The 19,268-nt window shown below is 34.1% G+C and overlaps 1 protein-coding gene across 13 annotated transcripts in view; it reads right to left on the reverse strand.

Annotated features, from left to right (window-relative positions):
* LOC309604882 (serine/threonine-protein kinase MRCK alpha) overlaps window positions 1-19,268 on the reverse strand; it is a 319,353-nt gene that overhangs the window by 12,114 nt on the left and 287,971 nt on the right. For 10 of the 13 annotated variants that reach the window (XM_082339890.1, XM_082339884.1, XM_082339879.1 and 7 more), the window contains 8 exons: window positions 18,471-18,552; window positions 15,907-16,123; window positions 14,959-15,021; window positions 13,455-14,048; window positions 11,662-11,759; window positions 9,132-9,216; window positions 6,446-6,569; window positions 5,652-5,769 (listed from right to left, as the gene is read on the reverse strand). In XM_082339890.1, coding sequence (XP_082196016.1) covers window positions 5,652-5,769; window positions 6,446-6,569; window positions 9,132-9,216; window positions 11,662-11,759; window positions 13,455-14,048; window positions 14,959-15,021; window positions 15,907-16,123; window positions 18,471-18,552 — 1,381 coding nt within the window. Of the gene's footprint in view, window positions 1-862; window positions 1,049-5,651; window positions 5,770-6,445; window positions 6,570-9,131; window positions 9,217-11,661; window positions 11,760-13,454; window positions 14,049-14,958; window positions 15,022-15,906; window positions 16,124-18,470; window positions 18,553-19,268 lie in introns of all 13 variants that reach the window. The other 3 variants (XM_082339881.1, XM_082339883.1, XM_082339882.1) reach the window with 1 other exon arrangement.

Raw genomic sequence — 19,268 nt, forward strand, 5'->3', positions numbered from 1 at the left:
AGAAAATGCTCCCTTGAAGTCAGTACATATTTCTTGACAGATGTATGGATATTCAGCTTGAATGGCCACTTGCTCTCCATCCCACTGCAGAGACACTAGTTACAAAGATGCAAGGCTGCGTGGAAGGACCCAGTGGCAGGTACCACGGTCCTTCAGAATGCAGCGCACTCTGTGCTTTTTTCTCTTGTTGATTTACTTCTCTTATCTTGGATCCTGGCTGGAATTAAAGGTGCATCAGCAACTCAAAGATTAGAAAGACTACTTTCTTTTGGTAATTTTTCCTGTTATTCACTGGTACTATTATACTTTATAATTTTGAGAATTGTGAGCTTTTCAAGAAGGGGATTATTGTAGATAAAAGGCTTTGGACAGGCCCTTCTGTAGACTTTAACTTCACTAAATATAAAACATTTCTCTGAACTGAACTGGTTTTAGGGTAACGAGCAATACAGAATTCAGAAATTCTAGATCCCTTTTTTGTTTGTTTTTAATAGAATAAAGACTTACTCAGGGGCTATTTCTTTCTTTTTTTTTTTTTTTTTTCAGGGGCTATTTCTTATGGTATCCGTAATGAAAAATATCATGATGGGATGATGTTTTATTAGACATAGAAAAACCTCCAATACGGTTTTAGAAATAAAACTGAAATCTTCCCAAATCCTCATCTTTTTCCTCAAAAGAAGAAAAAAGTAGAACTCCAAGACAGAAGAGGAGGAAGAGGAAGAACAGAAGTTTGGCAACAGAGAAACAGGCCAAAGGGAAACGTTCACAGAATGTACCCCCTTGGCGGTGTTACGTATGAAGCCAGGCAGAGATCCGCACATGGTTAGTACAAGTTAACACCTAACTCAGCTGTTCATACCCTCAGAGTCATAAAGCTTGGTGTACCGGGGACAGAGCGTAGAGACGGGGAATATTCAGGGTTTATGGAATCAGGAGAGAGAAATTTTTCAGCAGAATTAACAGTCATGTGATAGATGTGCTCAAAGTTGATCGGAGAGGAGATCAGACCGGAGTGATGATGAGGGGATGGATAAGGGAAACCTGGCTATCAAAAACAACAGAAAGAAGAAAAAGGTAATGAGGTAATGAAAATGGATTCACTGGATATATGTGACATTTCAGACAACATGCATGTAGAAAAAATGAAGTAAGTATCTCACATCAAGAATTGAATCCATAATGAAATACTTTTAGGCCTTAGAAAGTTAAATTTTGTAATCCTCTTGCCAGTTACCTAAAGAGCTGATTTGCAAAAAATCATTTGCCTCATAAACTTATTCTCTCTTATTACTATCAAGCTGAGTAGAAACTGGACTTTCAGAGATACAAGTAGATTTTCAAAATTTAGTTCAGTATTTTCCTATGTGATAGAATCAAAACATGGCAAAAATCTACCAAGAACATTAGGGATAGAAAAAGCGAGAAATAATTAAAGAAAAGAACAAGTGAACCTACAACCAGTCTCTCACCAAAAGCGTTATGAAACTGTTCCTTTAGAAACTAAAACCATTTCCTGGTATTTATAGACTTGACCTGTGTTTGCTTTTACTGATCTTATCTTCCTGTAACAGAAATAGTAACTGTGGAATATACCAATTATTGGTTTACCTTTAAGTAGCCCAAGCTTATCTCCACTTAGACACCCAAAGAACATGTTTGTTTTTAACAAGAGAACAACCTTCTCTTCAATGTTCAGGTGTATTTTTAAAAAATGAAATAATGTAATACTAAAGACATAGAAGAAAGTTTTTGAAAACAAGGGCTCTAGTTTTTCATGTTAAAATAACTTGTGAACATTTGGGAACTGTCACTCAGCACCCAGTCACCTTCTCTAATGGGAACTTTCTAAGTTCAGTTTCTGAGAACAACTGTGTTTCAGGAAAACATCCTACCATCTCTTCATTAGAGACAGGCTGAATGACTTCCCGGAGACATGCTGACTGATATTCTCATGAGTTGAGATGAGCTTTCTTTGTTAAAAAAAAAAAATCTGGTAAATTAGGGAAGCTTAAAAGAAAGGTAGAGATGTGAGTGAAACCAGTACTTTCTAAGGTTCTTTTCAAAAAGATAAAACTATTGATATAAATGTAACTTTAAGAAGTAAAATTACTTCATAAAAGTCTAAAAGGTCACCGAGCTTGAAATTTTATTTGTTAACAATTTTAGGAATGGGTAAAAGGCTAGGAGAAATTTTATGTGCTAAAAAAAATAAATCTTTTAGAGGTAAAATATTACTCTTGCATTCAACTAGAGACAAATCTATTCTTTATTACAAGTATCCACTTATGAAAAAAGGTAAATGACAAAAAGGATTCAAGGAAACTACTACAGTATGTATTTGTAAGACACATATGCTGTTTTATATTAATTGCTTATATTCTCTTGGCTCACTAAGACACATATGAAAGATTTCCTATATCACATCTGATATAGGAGATAAAAGAAAAAAATGACTCCTTACCCTTACTATCTTTTCCACATTCATGAGGCAAACAACCCTTTTCAGCATCATTTTGGTACAAAGGAAACAGAATAAGCTCCCAAAGACATTCAATAAACTCTCTAAGCTTGTAAGTATTTCAGAGAAAGGCAATACTGATTTGAATAAGTTAAACATAAAAATTTCTGGGGTACATGCTCTTTGCACGAATGACAACATCATGGCTTTGGTATTTGAAAGTGCTTCTTATACATGTTAACGTTAGATGAATTAAATCCATCTTTATTTTTGGAAATAGTTCATTAAATATAGAAAATTACAGTGGAAAGAACATACTAAAATCTGAGACTATATTAAAATATCACAAGCTTTTTAATACATGTATACACACACACACATATACACACACACACAGAGGTACAGACATGTGTATTATTTTCTTTTCAGACATGCATATTACTGTGTTGTTTACCAGTGTCTACTCCAAGGTAGGTACAGTTCTGGCATGACAATATATCAAAAAATATTTGTTAAGTGATTCAATGGATGCCTGTGACAAACCCCAGCTTTTATGTTCTTTGCTAGTGAAAGGAAGAAAGTCAGGTGAAAATAAAGAACAGGAGTTCAGACACATAACATCTTTGCTACAATACTACATGTACAGGTGAACAGGTTTCAAAAATTTACACCAACTTCTTGTCCTGGGCATTCAAAAGTGCTTATGTGATAACAAAACATGAAAGGAATGAAAGGAACATTAAAAACTGGATTGCACCTCTAGGGTAAAAAGTCACTTGTGTTAATTACAAAAAGAACCAGCAAGGCAGTCATGGGTTAACAAAATCAGTGACACTAATACTAAAAATCAAGAGGTCTAATGGGAATAAGTAGCCAGCACGGGAGGCCCTGTGTCATGGGGTCAGATCGATGTTGAATCTTTGGGAAATGCTATCTGAACTTGTTTTGCCCAGTAATTAAGAATGGACCTTATTCTGAACAACAACAACGACAAAATAGAGATTTCGTTTACTTTAAGTGGTGGGAGGGTGAAGGGAGAAAAAGGAGGGATGCTGGGATATGAAAGTTCTTACAATGCTTGAAATTTCACATTTTGCTTCAGTGTGCTTATTCAGGGTGTAGAAAGACCAAGTCTTACTGTGAATGAAGGTCTGAAAAACATTCTGGAACATTAGCAAACTGATTTTTCACCTGGTCAAGCAGAGGAACATTTTATTAAATCCTAAAACTATTTCTCCTTAAGGAACATACTGTGGGATATAACAGAATTTATAGAAAAATTTTCCATAATTCTTCTTGCTATGTTATTGGAATATATGAGAGGGAAACCATACTGTTCTTTTTTTGTACACCAGAATGAAGCAAGTGTGAGAGAAAGTTTAATTTTAAAAGCATAATACCCATTAAAACCTTGTTCACTACTGAAATAATTTTGTATTTGCTGATATGTTGCTTTGCAACATATGGATGTATTTGAAATTTGTATGCCTCTATCCCTCCATAATGCTACCTACATAGCAGATGTTGAAAAACTATTTGCTAACTAAATTTCAAAAATTTTCACATTGACCTATCAAATATAAGCTATACATATATTCACATTTCAACTGTTTATCACCATTAAAAAATTCTCTCTCCTAAGGTACTTTGTACTTGACCTTGTAGCTTCTGTAAGGAAACATGACAGAAGCTTTTGGACTGCGTGGCTCTGCTCCGTTTACTTCTGAGAATAAAGGAAAACCAGACTGAGGACTTAAGTAAATGTTCAGAACGGGAAAAGAATGGAGAAAAATCTGAACTCTCGTTCCCAGGCAAAAGCTGAAAAAGTAGTATATAGCTTTTAGATATGATAGATAAGTGTAACAGTTAACTATGTAAACTCAGCCTTTATTTACTCTCAATATTTTCAGCTTAATATTTATGCTCAGCCTTATATTTCTTACTTCATTTTAATTACTATATCAAGATTGGCTGTAATCTTTTTGCATACTTTATTTATATCTACCTAGCACGGCTCATAAAAATCCCCATTTCAAAAGGTTAACTGACTATTGTGAATGATTTGAAAGGAAGTAATGGTACTATAATCGTATAATAATATCTTGATGATGATGAAAAAACAATGACAGTAAGAACATCACATCCATTCCTAAACAGGGCAACTGGTCAATTGAGACATTTATAATGCGGAACTCAGGCTCAAATTAGTGCAGATTTTTTTGTTCCTCCTATGAAAGAAATGCAAAAACTACCTTTAAGAGCTTAACATTTTTATTAAAAAAACTTGACTGTACAAACTGTATTACCTATTATTTTTTCTGTCAGTGATACATGTCTATATCTTCTATCACAGTAGAGTTAAGTAATGTGGGTAATTAACACAGACTGCCTCAGAAAGAGCTTTGGGTCGAGATTTACATATCACCTCCCAAACTGTCATAGCATTTAAATCATGCCTAAAATTCTGTGCAAAATCTAGATGCTATCACCACCTATCAAAAGAGTCATGTTAAAGTTTCAATAGTTTGTTGAGAGTACCATGATACTGAAATGTTACAGAGCTTGGATAATTAGCTAATTCCACTAATGTTCTTAATCTCAATATATTAGGTCCAAGAATCCAATCTTCATGTTGTTAAAAAAAAAACAAACCACACAACAGTTTTCCTATGTTGTACTTTTTTAAAAATATAAGACTGACTAGGCAACACGTCTGTAATGGGCAGAGGAAAAAGATTTATTTCATAATCAGATGAGAGGTGTGACTGTTAATGATCAAGCTAATGTTCTTTGGGGGGCAAATATCTGTGTTGAATTGCTAAAACTTAGTGAAATTTTAGTAATTTGGTAACAAAGTTCTGAATCTTGGTATAGAATGTCTCCAAATCTGGTGGTTGATTTCTCCAACAATAGTAAATCTAGGTATGGGAGAAGTATATAGGGTATTCAACTAAATAAGAACTTGGTATGTTTGGTTTTTGATACACATCTATATTTTATGTTTTTCTCATCAGCTATGTCATTATGCATCTTACATATATTGTGATATACTGAGATAAACATTTCCTCATTATACTAATATGTCTTTTTAAGTCTTGTATGTATTTAAGTGCGCACACACATTCACATGTATCCACCCCCTCCCCCCTCCAACTTAGTCTTAACCACATTCACTCTTCATTTCTCTTACCATGGGCAGGTCTTTTAGAATCTGTATTCCATCTCCCGGACCCATGTGTGCTATGTGGTTAAAATTAGTTGGGTTGGAAATTAATTTATTTCTCATTTCTGGATCTCGCAGCATCTCCCTGTAAGAGAAAACACCTGTTTAAACGCTTTTATTCCATGACCAATCTAGACAATTTTAGAGAAAAATTACGTTTCATAAAAATAAACGGTGAAATCATGTTAATAAGGATAGAATTAAAATAATAGAATATACTAAGTTAAACATTTACTTAGAAGATTTTGTTTTAAATTTTAAAAAAGATCTTATGATTTTTGGTGGGAAAACAGAGAGGGTTATTTTAGTGTTTAAATATCAAAGAAGCTCTACTCTATTTTACAGATAATTCTGAACATTTTATGGACATCTTCTTAAATAATTGCTAATATATTAGAAATGTTTTTATATGTAACTGGAAATACTACAAGCCTATTTCTGTTTGGTCATGAGAATAGTTAATCTGCACAGGTATGTTCTATGTTTATAAAAGCCCACATTCTAAAAATTGTAACTATTCCATATACATAGAGAAATGAATCAAAATATGGTACTTTAATCTAGTACACACTCACAATTGGGAAAGTATTAGTTAAAATTACACTGAGAAATACATTCATTATTGCAGTTTTTAACACCATAGATGATGATGACAGACTTTCAGAGATCAAATTTTCCTTCCAAATCAAATACAGTATTATTACCAAATAGTCCTTCTGATGCTATAGGCATCTTTAGATGAGTATGAAGTAAATATCTACCTCCTTTGTTGCATCCTTTCCTCTTCTGGAACTCTGAAGGAATAACGCCTCTTATTGTTAATATTTCTAACCATTTGTTTCCGACTATTATCTGATGTTTCAGGAACTACCAGTTCATCCCCTTCTGTTAAAAAAAAACAAAAAAACAAAGAACAATGATGTTCTTTAAAGTGCTAAGATGCTTTTCATCCATTAGTCTCTAAGACAGTACAAACATCAATCAATTATACAAGTATATGCAATTCTGATTTTTTAAAGTTGTGTTGATAAATCATAGTAAATAAGTAATCATTTTCAACGAAATATATGTAAACAAATATATGCTGAAATTAAATATAGCTTCCAGAGTATATTTTCACTTTTATTTGATTATAAACATAAAATGGTACAATTTTACTAGAAGAAAAAAAGGAAAATGTAGTTGCTTTGGTGTCCTATCACTTTGGCCACCCCACCCCCAATATCTCTACACCATCTTCTCCCTCCTTCCCAGTATTGGTTTCAATGGCTTAGGGTGTTAAAAAGCTCTTATTGTTGACCTGCACAGTCATCAGGCATAAATGGTAAATTATCCATGAAAATGATAAGTTAAAATTTTTTTTATATATTAAAACATGTCCTTTGTAGATCCAATTTGCAAGATGTGGAGTACAGGAAAGGAATTGTGTTTACTCTGGCTTCCTTTACTAAAAGTAAGAATCTTATTGCTATTTCTACTCTTCTAATCTTCAGGGGATACTTAATTATGTACACCTAGTCACCTAATGCCCACCTATCTCAATTTTAATACCTAGAAGTAAACAAAACTCTTAGTCATGGGCTCCCAAAACATGCTGGGATATGGTAAACATCCTCTAAAACAGACAACTGTATCCATACAACATGATGAATTCCATTCTCTAAATAAGGTAAGGAAAAAGAGAAAAGCCAATCTTTAGAAGTTTATAACACCCAAAAAGTTAAAGTGAGAAAAATGTAGTAGGAAGAAGCCAAAGGAGCCTGTAAGGCAAGCCAAAGCAAGATGATTAGTAAAAAAAAAAAGCAACATTCTCCTTGTATCATAATAATAGCTTTATCAGATTGCTTTCCTAACAGCAAATGTTAAAAGGATAAAATTTTAAAAGTAGATGAGAATTTGAGAGTTGGAATTTGAGAATTATGAGGGTGAAGCAGATCTTGGTGAGCTGCAGTGGCAACGGGAGATTCTGGACAGCCAGCGGACTGCAAGAGCACTTTGGGCTCCTGAGAGATGAAAGAGAAACAGACAAGACAGAGAAATAGAATTTCCTTTCCTTTTCAAAGGATAAGACAGGAAATAGGATTTCCTTTCCTTTTCAAAGGATAAGACAACTATGTTGAAATTTTGTCAGGTCTTCCTTCTCCAAGCTCCACCTTTACTCCTAGCCTAGAGTAGAAAGATGAGAGCATAAAAAAAGATGAGTTGGAATAGGTTTTATCCTATAGAGACAAATTGGGTTATGGACACATTCTACAATCCTTACATACAGTGAGAAGAGGGTGGATTTAATCTTGTCTAATCCCTGAATATCCTTTCTCAAGTCATACTGCAATATCCTCTTAGCATAGGACTTTTCCTACAGTCACCAGTCTGTATACCAAGAAGCCTCCAGTGCCAAGAGGATATACCAGAGCATCAAATCTGAAGCCAAGAAATTTGTGTGTACCTTAGTACTTAAAAACAAACAAAACAAAAATGACAAACTTTTGACGGTATTTTTTTTTGGATAGACTATACAAATTTATTGGAAGAATATGGGGGAAAAAAGAAAAGCATTAAGGAATATAATAATCCTACTACCCAGAGATAACTATTATAAACATTTTAATGTGTTTTCTTAATGCCAATGTTTTTACTTACATTTAAGTCAAATTATTATTCTAAATACATAATGTACCATAATTACATCTTCATTAACTAGATCCACCAGAAAAGATCATAAATTTATGAATACCTCTGTTACGGAGAAATTTGTTGCTAAGACATGAGAATAACTTATATCATTATAATAATATCTGTTAAAAGTGAGATTTTAACTGTTCAGAGGCACTCTCTGGCAATCAACCTAATTAGATGTGTGCAGTCTCCCTGGCCAGGACTCACTTCACTACTTTGGATGCTGCCCTTGTCCTGTCCATAGCACCCAGGTTCCCATTCCCTCTCCTGACTCTGGGCCCTCTGGTGACTTTCCTCTTGTCCCTGCTTCTGTTGCCCATGTTGTCATTAGCACTTCAAAAGTTCTAAGCCCTATGCATTGGCAGAAGATGTATTCCAATAGTCCCAAAACGGAACTCTGGATGAGTTTTCATAATTTTAGTGCTACAAATTTTGGCTAGGTTCTACAGTATTAAAAGTACAGAAGATATATTCAGTTATACTTTTTCTGTTTACCTCAGTACTCCACAGAAAAATAACAAGGTAGGTCAGAATCAAATATTTTGCCTATACAGCTATGTGAGCCTGAACAGAACGACTTTTTGTCTAGTAGTTTATCTCAATATATTGATAGTATGTATTGAAGTTGTATTGAAGTTGATAGTGGTCAACTTCACAGACTTTGGAGTAAGATACACCTGAGTTTAAGTGGCTCTGCCACTTATTTTCTTCAGCAGTCAGATTAGTGAGAATACTTCTATGAAGCTCTCCTACTAATGTGTATTTTCTTACCTGCCATCTTATTTTTGAAATATATTAATCTAATCGTCTCCAACCCTAAAAGATTTAATGATCCTTCACTGTTTAAGGGTCGAACCTAAAATAATAAAAAATAAAATTAGTATTTCAACAAAATTCAAAAATTAAATCATAAAACTTTTGCGATATTTATAAAGCACACACGATTAAGACCTTTAATTTATCCTTCCTCTTCAGGAAGGAAATCAACAATTCTGACTAGAAAGGTATAAAATTATCTAACTTGAACAAACACAGTTATAATGATAACATTTTAAAGGAAGAATATTCTGGGCAAAAAAAGAAAAGCAGAAATACATTTAAACCTTAAATTTGACTTTTTAAAGCCATTAGTACCAGACGATGATACTAAGATATTCATACAGATACCTTATGAATCTTATTTGAACTAAATGTACACACATGACAGAGATGAAATTGTACATCACTGGGGAAAGGAGAGACTGTCAATAAATGGTGATGGAGCAACTGGGTATCTATATGGAACAAATGAAACTGAATCCCTACTTCACACCATACACAAAAAATCAATTCTAAATGGAATAGAGACATAAACACAGTAGGCAAAACTTTCAAACTTTTGAAAGAAAATAAAGATCCTATCTTTATGACCTTGAGGTAGGAAAGAGCTTCTTAAGAAAAGAAAGATAAACGTAAAAAGGATAAGAATGATATTACATTACAATTTATAACAATGAATTTTCAAGCAATAACAGCAAACGTTCACAAAATACACTATAAAAATTAACAGGTCACAAACAGGGAAAAGATTCACCACACCCATCACTAAACCAGTATCTACAATATATGAATAATTTCAATAAATCAAAAGATGACCAACCAAACAGGAAAATGAGCAAAAAACATGACCAGGCATTTCACAGAAGAGGAAATATGAACGATGAATAAACATACGAAAGATTATCAGCAACACTGTTAATTGGGGACATGCAAGTGAACACTTCAATGAGATATCACTTTATAACCATAAATAAATGGTTATAAAATTATGAATTCTGACAACGGCATGGGTCATTAAGAACTCTTATATACTGATGATGGGAGTGTCAACTGGTACAATTACGTTGGAAAATAATTTGACACTATCTTGTAAAGTTGAACACATGCATTCTCCATGTCCCATCAATTTCGTTCCTAGCCATATGACTTAAAAGAAACTCCTGCACATACACACCTGAAGACATATATGACTTCTACAGCAACGTTCATAATAGCAGAAAGCTGGGAAATAATTCACATGTCTGCTAATCAGACAAATAAATTGTGATCTATTCACCCAACAGAATATTTTACAGTAGTGAAAAGCAATGAAATATATATATGTGTGTGTACATATATATATAGTACATGTAACATGGATGAATCTTAGAAACAGTAAATACATGAAGATAGCAAGGCAAAAGATGATATACAACATAAAATTTTATTATCTCAAACACAAGCAAAACTGAACAATATATTGTTTAGAAATATTTAAATATACAAAAAATTCTGTATTTTAAGAAAAGCAAGGGAATGATAAACACAATACTCAGGATAAGGGAAAAATACACAAGTAGATTCAGTAAAATTGGTAATGTTCTGGCTCTTAAGTTAGGAGGTGAGTTCATAAGTGATCAGTTTATTATTACGCTTCATAAAGATCATATATTCTTTTATATATACTTCAAAATTCACATGATAAACATAAAAGGGAAAACTAATTGTAACCAGCCCGAATTTATAAACTCGAGGACCATATTTAGTTGTTTTATAAAATTTGGCAGTATTTACAAGAGCTTTTCCCACTGCTGTTATGGTTTAAAATTGGGTCAGATTTTGAAATAAGATCTCGGTTACTTTCTTTTACCTATTCCTCTAAACCCTGCCCTGCAACTAATGACACACGCTGCATATACTTACATGAAACTATTATTCTTCATTTTTGCAAAACAGCCATTCTATTAATGGTAAAAATTCTCTTTATATATCATAGGGAAATGTTAAAGGAAAATATTATATTTTATTAGGAATGTGTGAAACCTTTATTTTTTAATCATGAGATGCTTATACAGAGCATTGGTTCTAATTTTAATCACTTTTCTAGCCCATGAAATTTGTCCTCACAGGATTAAAATTGCATACCATTATGTGAAAAACAGTAAAATTACAAATAATATACTCCTTCAGAGCTCCTTAAACTAAAGTGGAAGATAACACTGACCTTTCAAGTTGGAGAATATATTCTAGTTGTTCATTATTATAATAATCATACGCTATATAGTGAAACAAAATGTAATAAAAATAATATGGTGCTGAGCTACCTGTAAAATTAACCAGCTTGATTTTTCTTTTTTTCTACTCTTAGCTAAGTCCCAGATTACCAATTATGTTATTATATGTGACAGAAAATGCTAAACTAGTGAAAAATAGCTAAATATTCATATTAGTGTTTCACTTATAATCATTTGTTCACTTAGCCCATTTTTTAATGTTAAATTACCTTTTTGAGTGGGAGAGTCTGAATCCATTCCATGGAGTTCACATCAAAGATATCAACTGCATTTTCACTATACACTGAGAGATACGGTGCATTGTAACCTGGGAGATGGGAAGGAGAGAAGAGCTGGCTGGTTACTTTTAACTGCTAAACCCAAAACATTTTGAAAGATCTATGCTAAAGAACTGTAGAGTGGAATCCCACCAAAATCCTATTGTTAGCATATAGTAGCCACATCAATACCTTTTTGAAGTTAAAAACCCCATAAATCATAAATGAAGAGGTTTTAAGGCCATTATAACACAGAAGGAGCCTGTTAACACCAAGGGTATATTATTCCCTTGCCCCATACTAGTTCTATAAAGGAATTTCATTACACTTTAAATAACTGATTCCTAAAGTAGTTAAGCTCTTGACAGTGAAACAACTTGCGAAGTAGAGAAATCTTCAGGTAAGAGTTATGGTCACATTTATGAAAGTATGATAAAGCATCTGGCACAGGAGATACTCAATATATACTTACTGAAAGAATGAACATCAATAAATGGTGACACAAGCAAAGAAAGATTACATGATTTACCTAAGCTAAGGTCATGAATTAAATTTTTGGCAGAGCTATTCATAAAAGCCAGATATTCTAATTCTTATTCTAATTCCAATTAACACTGTACAATTCACATAATACTTTGAATTATTTTCTGACTAGTATTCATTCTAAATATGATGTCATAGATAAGAGTATAAATTTCAGAAGAAACAAAACATCAAGAATAGTTAAGTCTGGGTAGGTAGAAGTATTTTTCTTTTGTTCTTTTTATCTAGATTTTCTAATTTTTCTGTAATAAATATATATGGCTCTCCTAAAACTTTCTTATATTGAACTTTTAAACTTGACTATACTCATACCCACCATTCCTCCTATCTTGTTGCAGTGAAAGAGGTTTTACTCCTCCTGTTCCAAATCCTTTCCCCTATATTCTGACTTCCATCCTTTTTGGCCTCTTGGGGATCTTACTCTATTTCCTGTATTTATCATATAGTCATCAACCTTTCCCTGGCTCCCTAGTGACTATTTCCCTTCGGCATTTAAACATGCTCAAAGTATCTTCCACTAAAAACAAAATGTGTTGGATTAGATATTCCTCCTACATGCCTGTACTTCTGCTATCAGAGCACTTATATTCTACTGCAACTTGTTTTGTCAGGAATCCATTCTACTGCATTCATGCTCTGTGAGGGTAAGGCTGTCTATTTTGCTCAATGTTATATCTCTTACAGTAAAATGACACATAATAAGTATTCAATAATTTATTAATATCTTAATGTTTCTTGAAAGTATCTACCTACCTAGATAAAAATGTAAAAGTGAATAACACTTTTCAAATGCTACATTATACCTTCACATAACTGATTAAATAATTCACTAGGTAACCACTTCTCTAGAATAAGTCCTATGAGCTATTAGTGCTCACAAGCACTGTATTTGGGGGGACCATGAAGATACCTCCTTAGGGTTATTTCAAAATACAATAATATGTGTTAAAAATCTATCTAAGTAAAATATTGCATAGGAAGATTAGCTTTAATTATGTTCCTGTTAATGTTGACCCTGTTGGCCTAGGTCTTAACTACATATGGTTAGTTACTTTACATAAAACATACTTGATGCTTAGGAAAAACCTCAAAGATGACTTAAAAAACAACCTGTTATTAACAATGAATACATAAAGGAGATGAAGTAGCAGGAAAAAGAAAGAAACAGCAAGATAAGACAGCGAAAAGTAAGAGGATCTTACAACAAGAGGAAGGATTTGCTGGCCACATCAATTCCTGTTGTCTAGATCTTCGGCCCTGACAGTCAGTATATATCCCAATGCTGTTAAAACACAGCAGATATTCTTTACTGGAGATTTCAACTGCACAGATGGCATCCATTGGTTGATGTGCAATAAATGAGAGTGTATGGTCATTTGAATGGAGCATACTGTATGGACTTCCTTCTCCATTCAGGGGGTATCTTAGAAATCCAGACTGGAATCCCACACAGAGTTGTTCACTGAAGATTGCCATCCACTGGACATTACATGGGACTTGAATTTCCTTAAATTTTCTGTGACGGGTCTTGCTCTGAAATAGTTCATAACAGAGGATCTGCCTTTTCATAGCCACACACAGGCATGTAAGAGCTCCATGACGTACTTTTCCAGAAGTTATGGTTTGACACCCTTTAGTTTCTGCCAATTTATAAAAATCAGTCTCTCGCCCATCCAAAGCTGACATAGGAAAAAGTCGTACATGACGATTTCGTCCTGAGATCACAGCAACAAGTTGATCATTTGGAATGAGTTCAATCTGATGAATCTTCTTATTGTCACCAACTCTAATAATTTCTATGCAAAGAAACAATAATAAATCAACTGCAAAATGTTTTGTTTACCTATTAATTATATCCCAACTATACTCAAAAGAATATGTCAACTTATAATAAAGACATAGATACACACACAGAAAAAATGAGAGATCAGAAATCATATGGAGAAAGGTGAAGATAATTACACCCATTATAAGATAATTTAACCTATCTATAGTAAGGTATTAAATTTAGCACTGAGATTTCTGGCAGCCAAGGCAAAGAGTTCCTATGTGATAAAGCATGCCAGATCTTTAAGAAAAACCTCTTTACTCTCACCAAATCCTAGGGAAGTTTACCACGGGGTTACTATTTTTAAAAACTGAGTAACTCATGTTTCACTAAAGGTATTTCTTTGGGTAACAAATTAATGAAGTTTAAATGCATTGTTTTCCCATGATCTAACTTGATATAAAGACAGAACTTAGAACACTGTATTCAAGAATGCTAAGTTAAATGGGTTCCTTTTTATTTCACCCAGTATTTAATCTCTCCCTAAAAAGAAATCTGTTGTGTTAAACTGTGGGATAAAAGACCCCAACAACAAACACATTTTAATGACTGTTACCGCTTCTAGTACTGTTAGAACTATGAAAAAAATCAAGTTGCATTTTTCTTTCATGTACCATCTTTAGAAATGCAATCTGAGTTCATACAGCAGAACTGTAAATAAAATGACACAAGAAAGATAATGCACATGGAAGTTTTAGAACTCAGATGGGTTATAAAAATTAAAAAATTATCTTTTGACTTATAAACGTATCCAATTAGGCCTGGAAAATTTCAATTACAGAATAAATAAGAGCAAATCCTGCTCTTTTTAGAATTCAGAATCTGTAGGTTAGAATACTCTTATCAATAATATTTTCTCCAAAATAATTTTCTCTTACCATCTTTGGTGACATGCACAACAAATAACCCTTCTTCATTCCCCAAAGCTATTCTTTCATGATCTATATAAGACATAAATATGAAGTATTTTTATTAGGTAGAAACTATGTAAATTCATAGAATAAAACAGATAACAAAAGAAATTTGGTACAAAAAACCAAATAAATAAAATAAGTAATTAAAAAATAGCAATAACAATTTGCACTATTAAATTTCCTTTCAGATTACTGTGGTAAATATTACCTCGTGTCTTTTTTTAATAGAACAATCATTAGAAAATAATTTATATCAATGCTTATAAAAAGATATAAATGTTTATTCAATAAAAGGTGAAAGAAAAAACCCCCTAGTTTGTTAGCACCCTGTGTCCAGTTCCATTTCTTGTTTGGGGAGGGAAAAATTGTGAAAGGCATTTGAACCCTACTCATCAAACTTTTCATTATTTCCTAGAAAGTAACAAAAGAGTGGGCAGTGTACGTAAGAATATGGTGAAAATTGAAACCTCCAGACAGAAAAGCTGCCATTTTTGAGGCCATATTATATATGGAGCACTCTGTGTTACACATTCCGTCTTATTTAAACTTCACAGTAACCCTCTGCAAGGTAATTAGTACCTACATTTTACATAGGAAACTGATGCTTTATGAAACAGCTTATGTTTTAAACAACTTTTCCTAAGTCACACAAGCGGAAAATCGATTCGTTAATAGGTTAATCTTTAGCATTGTTGCTTTTTCAGAAGAAAACACATTTGAAAAGTGTATTTATTCTTGTTTACTGAAAAATAAAGTTCTAATATGGTCTCATTTATTCAATAAACATTTACTGAGCATCTGTGATATAACAAATACCATGTTAGACACCGGGATTCCTAGATGAAAACCAGTCCCTGCTGACAGGGTATATTAGTAAACAATTATAACAAGATAAATGTTATGAATTCATACCTATGATTGCAGCTGCCTGGGTCGTTTTAATGAGGGGAAGAGTGCTGTCATAAGCCTCTTTGGGAACATACACTGAGCGGTCTCTGAATTTGTTTTTCTTCAAAATCTTGTGCAATTCACTCAGCACTCCCACCCATTTACTCTTCTCATTCTCACTATCTGCTAGCATCAGGATTGAACATTTGTTATTAGACGCTGAGAGCTGGGAAGCTGTGACCTAGAACAATTTAATCAAAATTCATGATATCAGCAAACAGATACCTTTTAAGCCAGTTTTATACGGATGCTAGTTTGCTTAGCACTAGCCAACAAAATGAGCATTCATTAAGTGATAACTTTAACAGAGTTTAGCTATTCATAATCAGAAGAATAGTTTTAGCATTATAATTCATGACAAAGGTAGAAGATACCATTCTAAATGTTAGTGTCATTTGTATTTTCTTTGCTGCAAAGTGCCAGAATACTATCACTAAAAAATCCATTACACACAGTCATATAACAACAGCAACTGACATTTATTGAGTAATTACTGGGCACTGCGCACAGATCAAAGCACTTTGTAAGTATTAACTCATTTAACTCTATCAACATCTTTACAAGGTAGGTATTGTTATTATATTGATTTTATATATGAAAAAAACTGTGATGCAGAGAAATTAATTTCTCCAAGGACACACAACTAGACTGGAATCCTGTGTCCACGCTTGTGAGCACTACACTATACTGATTTTCAACTTGTTTTAAAAAAGTCAAAAATACTCAGAAGTACTTAAGATTCTCTGTTACTTCATAACAATAACTCATCTCAGGGAAGACCAGATCACTTGAGCTAGTATTTAAATGAAGGTTTATAATTATACAATGACACTATAATCAGAACAGAATTAAATTATGTATATATGGATCCTTTACTAAAAGTAATTTGGGACTTCCCTGGTGGTCCAGTGGCTGGGACTCCACACGCCCAGTGCAGGGGGCCTGGGTTCGATCCCTGATCAGGGAACTAGATCCCACATGCTGCAGCTAAAAGCCCCCCGTGCTGCAACTAACACACGGCGCAGCTAAATAAATAAATTAATATTTAAAAAAAAAAAAAAAAGAAGTAATTTAAGCAGCAGTGACAATAAAATCCCACAATTAGAATCAGTTAAGATAAGTGGGCCTCTGTAGGCTCCCTTGGTACTGGTGAGAGAATAGTTGTTGGTCTAGGAACTGAAAGACTAAGTATGGTCTTTGTCTGACCTTCCTCATATACAAGATTCATAGACAAATACAAAGCATATAGGCATACCATTAAGGCAACAGTCCTTTTTATTAACCTCTATTACCTTAATTCACCAACTCGAGATGGCCCTGTATTAGACAGCCTCCAAAGATGGCTACCAACAATTCTTCTATGGAATCCCACTCTTCTTATCAAGAAATGCAGTCTATTTCCCCTTCTCTTAAATCCGGGCTGACCTCATGACTTGCTTTGGCCAACAGAATGGAGAGGGGTTATTATGCCTGTTTTGAGCCTAGTCCTTAAAAGGCCTGGCAGCTTCCTCTGCTCTCTTGGAAGTCGGTCACGGAGAGCTCAGCCAGACTAGTGGATGATTAGAGACCACGTGGGGAGAGTTCATACAGAGAACTGAGGTGGCCCAGTGAACAGCCAAGTACCAAGGCGAACAGCCAGCACCAAGGCCCCAGATGTGAGAGTAAGGTCATTTTGGATATTCCTGCTCCAAATGAGCTGAATGCAGTCACATGAGAGACCCCAGTTGACACCAGAACTTTATACCTGAAGAACTGACCCACAGAATGGTGAAAAATAAATCACTGTTGGCTTAAGCCACTAAGTTTTGGAGTGGTTATTACAAAGCAATAGAACTGAAACATACTAACTTTTTAAACGAGATCTTAAAGAAACTTCTATTTTTTAAAAAATTGAGAAATCTCATGCTTATTCATTTTTTCATGTTGTAGTGCTTATCTGAAAATTGAATTGTGACTCAAAAATATTATCCAAGAGGAAATCTATTTTAGAAGCCATATATTCATGCTTTCTTTCTTTTTTTTTAAATTTATTTTATTTTTGGCTGTGTTGGGTCTTCATTGCTGCGCGCAGGCTTTCTCTAGTTGCAGCGAGCCGGGGTTACGCTTCATTGCGGTGCACAGGCTTCTCATCGCGGGGGCTTCTCTTGTTGTGGAGCACAGGCTCTAGGCGCGCGGACTTCAGTAGTTGTGGCACATGGGCTCAGTAGTTGTGGCTCACGGGCTCTAGAGTGCAGGCTCAGTAGTTGTGGCACACAGGCTATGTTGCTACGTGGCATGTAGGATCTTCCTGGACCAGGGCTCGAACCCGTGTCCCCTGCACTGGCAGGAGGATTCTTAACTGCTGCGCCACCAGGGAAGCCCTATTCATGCTTTCTATTGGTCTTTTACTAATTAAATATTTACTTAGCACAAATTGTCTATAAGATTTGGTTCTATTCCAAATAAGTTTGTGATCTATATAGAAAGGCAAAACGTATACTCATGAAAAGCGAATAATTCAGTGATCAAATTACAGCACACATACTTACTCTAAATATACAGGGTATGTCTTTTCGACTTGCATGAATAACATCAGAAGCCAAGACTGAACTCACAGAAAATTCTTCATCCCTGAAGGAAAAGTTAAAAGTCAATGGAAACAGTACAAGTCAGTGTATGTGGGTATGTGTGTGTGGTTTTAGGCGTGTATCCAAATAACACATATGAAGCAATCCTTAAAATTTAATTGCACAAAATATCCAAATTAAATTTTTAAAATTTTTTAATTTTCTCCCTTTGTAATTGATAGTGCCAAAAGTAATTTATCAAGTGTAATTTAACAGTGCCACATTATACAAGAGTTAGAAATCATTTCTGGCTTACTCGGAGTCAAAAGGCCAGTAAGTACATATGGATTCGAACCCCGGTAGGTCTGCAGCATCTCCAGCAGACTGCACCCTCTTTCCTCTCATAATGCATCTCAAGTGCCTTCAACACAGCTCATCTGACATTTTACTGTTCCTTCAACACCTAAAACAGATTTCCTCCACAATAATTTATTCCTTGTGACTTCCTTAATTTGGTTATTGGTACCATCATTCTCTTGGTCTTGAAGACTTGACATCTTAGTTTTATCTTTGATTCTTCTCCCTACCTTTCTGTAATTGGTCCCTTAGGAGGTTCTGTCAAATTTTCCTTACTGATATGCTAGTATTTCTTGCATCTGTTCCTTTATATTCCATATTTGTGGGGAAGATAATGTATTTGAAATGCTGGTATGAAATGCCAATGTGAGCCAGAGCTAGAAATTCTAGTTTTGAGCACTGGAGAAAGACCTGGACTGGAGA

Source organism: Balaenoptera borealis, assembly GCF_965194805.1.
Source record: "Balaenoptera borealis genome assembly, chromosome: 1".
Lineage (NCBI taxonomy): Eukaryota > Metazoa > Chordata > Mammalia > Artiodactyla > Balaenopteridae > Balaenoptera > Balaenoptera borealis.